At 36.1% G+C, this 4833-nt stretch overlaps 1 protein-coding gene across 1 annotated transcript; it reads right to left on the reverse strand.

Moving 5' to 3' along the window:
* Positions 1-2239: 2239 nt before the first annotated feature.
* LOC124775601 lies at positions 2240-2731 on the reverse strand. The gene has a single exon (XM_047250432.1). The coding sequence runs from the start codon at positions 2729-2731 to the stop codon at positions 2240-2242; it is 492 nt and encodes a 163-aa protein (XP_047106388.1).
* Positions 2732-4833: the final 2102 nt, after the last annotated feature.

A 4833-nucleotide genomic window follows, 5' to 3' on the forward strand; every position in this document is an offset into this window, starting at 1 on the left:
CCGGGTATATTCCCAATGGGAGGGAACTTATAAAATGGGAATATTTCATTGCCCCGGCAAGATTCCCAAAAATTGGGAATTTATGAAAATTTTTAGATTTTGAATGTTTTAACACGTATTGACAATTAAAGAACCTTAAAACTAGGTTAACTAAGTAAATTCATACATTTTAATCCACGATTCATCATTCCATGCATTAATTTCCGTGCAAAATTCCAGACAAAACATCATTTACTATAAGTCTGGCGTAAAAAAATAATTTAAAATATTCGCTAGGCCTACTATTTTTAGGCAAGTTGAAACCTTACATTTCTCTAAATGAAACCTAAACTTACAAAATACTTCTATGGAGGCGTAATTTTCAATCGCCCGTTATCCGTAGTATTTTTTATTTTCTCCAAACGAATGACTACAGGTGTTTCACTTTCAGAATTCCGACTCATTTCCTGCGATGAATTATGATTTATAAATTTATTTTCCGAACTATCGCTATCACTTCCATTTTTAGAATTGTTAATTAATATTTTACCATGTTCTGTTCAATAAAATCACTTTTTTTTTCAAGTAAATCATAAATCTCGGCCGGTTTATTCGCATAATTTTTCCCCGAAATGCCGATTTCAATTACTAATGTTTACAAAATTCCCACGAGTTCATTTTAAACTTTGTAGCCTAAAATACCTCTAACATCGACAGAAAACTTAACAAACTCAATATACGAACTTCCCTGTGTATTTTAGTAACTTTAGTTACTCAATATTATAAAGTAGGTTTTGCTAAGGTTTCGACGCTGGCAGTTGTAGGTAACGTAAGAGTCGTAAATGTCGATGCTTGGCAATTATAGAGCTAAGTCTTTGATATTTAAAAAATTGAAAACCAAAAAGATGTGTTTATTTCTAACAAGGAGGTTAAGTCCAGCCTCGCGGTTCCTCTCAGCTTGCACGGTCATTGCCGCTCCCATCATTTAAAAAAAAATTTAGAAAAGATTTTTAAATTTTAACTACCGCTTACACCAGATGACGGTATATTGGACGTGAATGGTGGAGAGTGGCTACAGACAAGACCACCTACAATAAATGTATTGTAGGTGGTCTTGCTACAGAGCAATGTTCAACGTTACCATGTTATAAATAGCGTATATTGCCTGAGGATGCACCGATAAGTGGTGCGAATCCGGTCGCAAATTTAATAAAAATCACTGATACAGCCAGTGCGGAATTTTCTTTGAAAAAATTGTCTAAAGATGATCTACACTGAACGAAACCGGCGATAATTGTACAAATAAGTGCAACAGAAGAGTGTAAAAAAAGTCATTATTATAATTCAGTTGTAACAGATTTTCTCTACTTGACATCTTGTCAAGCTTTCATGAAATGGTTTAAAACAGAATTAAAATACTAGTAATTCTCGTTACATAAAATTACCGCAGTTTTCACTGTTACATAGTAATGTCACTCAGTTCGTAATACATAACATAGACTACACAGGGTACAGTGCTTCCAAAATGATTCGTTTAAATTGTTTTGTCAGCCGTATCTGTGTAATATTCAGTAAAAAAATGGAGTTTAGATATGGAACAACACTTGACTTCTAATAATATTAGTCTTACCCTATTAATAAAAGCAATAAATTGTGACACCAGGAGTCTCCAATTAAACAATGAACTGTTGATCAACACAAACCATTTATTGGTCATTATGTGGATAAAATCATAAAAGGAAAAGTTATATGTCACTCAACACGCAAAAAAAGAGGAAAAATAAAAGTTTATAGAGGGCATGATTATTTTTTACGTATGATTAATTACTGTCCTCTAATATTTTACATTCTTCATGACAATGTGATAAGAAAATAGCAACACAGACTGTCATATATATATAATTGATATTGTTATTTGATGTAGCCTACATGTGCCAATTAAATGCGCTAAATAAAGGATGTTAACAACCATCTTCACAGTTCCAAAAATAATTGTACCAACACCAAAAATAATTGTACAAACAAGTCAGTCACAAGGGAATAACATAATGTCAATGACATCTTTTTTTGTCAGTGTAACGTCTACTTTCACTAAGCCAATGGCATCTTCTGATCAAAATATTACAAAACATTTTCTAAAAATTGCAATGCTGGCAAAATATAACTACCAGCTACCATATGTTATAACGATGCCAATGGAATTCACAACTCCGCTGCCCTTCTCATATATATGTCCTCCTCCACCAGAAATAGTGCCACCTTAAACGTAAATTACTCCATTTTTTCCCACTATCGTACCACCATACCCGCGAATAACACCATTATTACCATGAATAGTACCATCTGCTCCAATAATTGTACCATTGTTTCCTATAATTTTTGCGTTTCCACCAGTTACCTTAGCATTATCTCCTACCACAACAGCATCTTCGCCAATAACAACTGCGTTGTCGCCTTGAATTCTTGCGTTATTTCCTGTTATTTTACCGTTGTTGCCGGTTATATTTCCATTGTTGCCCACGATAATTCCTCTCGCACCAACAATAACGCCATTGTCACCCGTTACATTTCCATCATTTCCGTAGATATTACAAGAATTGCCGACAACGTTACAGCTATCACCATAAACTTTTCCTCGGTTTCCAACCAAATATACATTGTTTTCGTGTAAAACTAAATCGTCGCCGACATACGACGCGGCATTGCAAGTGCCACACAGTACTGCAATTAAGAGAAAGGCGAAGCGCTGCATCACGTCTTGCGAGTAGCGCGCGAAGTTTCACGTTTGAACACTAGAGCAGCCACACAAGAACTACGGCGTAATTCACAAAGCTCACTGCCGCATGAAATTCTCTCTTGCGTAAGAGCTAGGAGACAGCGCGTCAAGGTTCGATAAATGGACGTCGAGTCAGTACCAGTTACCAATAGTGAACTGTGTTAGCGAGAAATAAATATAGCTAACCTTAACGTAGAGAATTCAACAAATGCCTTAACAAAAGAAAGAAGTATAGTTAATGTTATTGTAATCTTACTAGGTCTGAAATATTACACGTTGCCCAAGATTAACTCCGCTGGTAGCCAGAAGGTGCAAAATTCGCGTAGGTCTTATATCAGTACTCCAGAGCTTCAGATAATGTTACTGCCAACTGAGGATCGACAGATGAAGCCGGTGAAAGTTACCATTGAGGTGTTGGAGCGACCTGTAAGATATGACTGTACTCCACAAAAGGCATTCAGTTTACCGCCGATGCTGTGACATCGGGAATGAATCATGGCAACCTCCATCTGACTTGGTGTTGAACCAGAATGATAGCCTAGGGATAACGTGGCTTATTTAACGTGTCGTCTTACCCCGTAAAGTTATTCGAGCAATATTTGTTAGACAAAGTATGACGACTGCGGTCGTCTTAGTCGGTTCTAGATACACACAGGGTGGCCTACTGAACGTATATGTTCATAATATGTCATAAAAGGCTCAAGTTATCGAAACAAGATTTTAGACAAGTGACAGCACCACAATTAGGCGAATATTTAGCTGCATGGTCAATTCTAGCAGGTTTTTAGTTGTCTTCAAAAATTTACTTTTTTCCCCTAATAGGATGATGCACTTTCTCATCCGATTACGTTTGGGAAGAGGTGCACAATGTTCCTGTTTTCAGTAAAGAATTCCAAAAATAGCAAGGAAATGTGTCAAATGTGAAGGCCAAGACTATCTGTACAACATAGCTTATCTCTTACAATGTTAAGTCATCCTTGCTGTCTTCAATTAACAGCCGAGACACTATGTTTTATCTTGTCAATACAAGCTGCCACTAAAGGTGCCAAACTTGGAGGGGTGCCCAAGTGTAAGATTTGTATACAGTACGTATCAGACTTAATTGCGAAAACTAATATTGGTAAAGTTTGCTCGGGAAAATAACGTTAACAAGGAGACGGATACAAATAGTCATTATTGCTATGCACCTTCTATGAATACAGGAAGACTACTTAGAACCATTTCATGCAGCTGAACTTATTTTCACCGTTACAGAAAGGAAATTAAACATAACTTCGTAGGTTCCACAGTTTTTGTTCTGACACATCAGATACCCCACTACCAACGTATTACAATGTATGATGTACCACTAACGTTCAAGACGTTTTATTATTGTACGTACAGTGTTTCTTCACAATCCCACATGAGTCCCCACATTAAGCAATACCAGGTAAGAACTTCACTTATATTTAGGAACAGTAGGTTGTCATCCAGTACCATACATCTATTCTTGCATGATCGTTAGGTCCGTGGGAGTTTCAATAATACCGACTAACTGCTGTTGTAACTCAGTGATAAGTAACATTAAATAGGAAACAGTTCCCAATTTTCTGCAAAATTATATTCATTTGGTCACTAACCGCCTTTCGGTTTCTTACGCCATCGACAGCAGACATCTAAATGTTACAAACGTAGATAAAATGACGTGCGACTTACACAGATATTATGTATACAGAAGATATAAAAATGACTTGCAGAGTGCTTCCATAGGAAAATATAACATTTATTGTCACAGAAAAGCAGTTGCATTAAATAGAAAAAGGAAACCAAATTTTTTACATGGACGTACATTCACGAATGATAAAAAATAAAGTTGAGTTTACAGTTTTCATCTAGTATTTGCTTTTCTTAACAGAATGTAAAGCTTTACATTCTACATTAAAATGGGCGATTTTCTGTTAAAAGATGAGAAGCAAAGGTTGAATAGGTCTCTCTCCAGCTCCTCTCATGTTCAGATAACCTACTTGCTACAGTTCTATCTGACTGACCAGTATATACTTTTTCACATCACTTGGATGTGATTTTATACATACCACTCT

The sequence above is a fragment of the Schistocerca piceifrons genome, chromosome 2, assembly GCF_021461385.2.
Source record: "Schistocerca piceifrons isolate TAMUIC-IGC-003096 chromosome 2, iqSchPice1.1, whole genome shotgun sequence".
In the NCBI taxonomy this organism is placed as follows: domain Eukaryota; kingdom Metazoa; phylum Arthropoda; class Insecta; order Orthoptera; family Acrididae; genus Schistocerca; species Schistocerca piceifrons.

What these genes read in the sequence shown, in the direction of transcription:
- LOC124775601 (XM_047250432.1), bottom strand. Translation starts at nt 2,731, where the DNA reads ATGCAGCGCTTCGCCTTTCTCTTAATTGCAGTACTGTGTGGCACTTGC.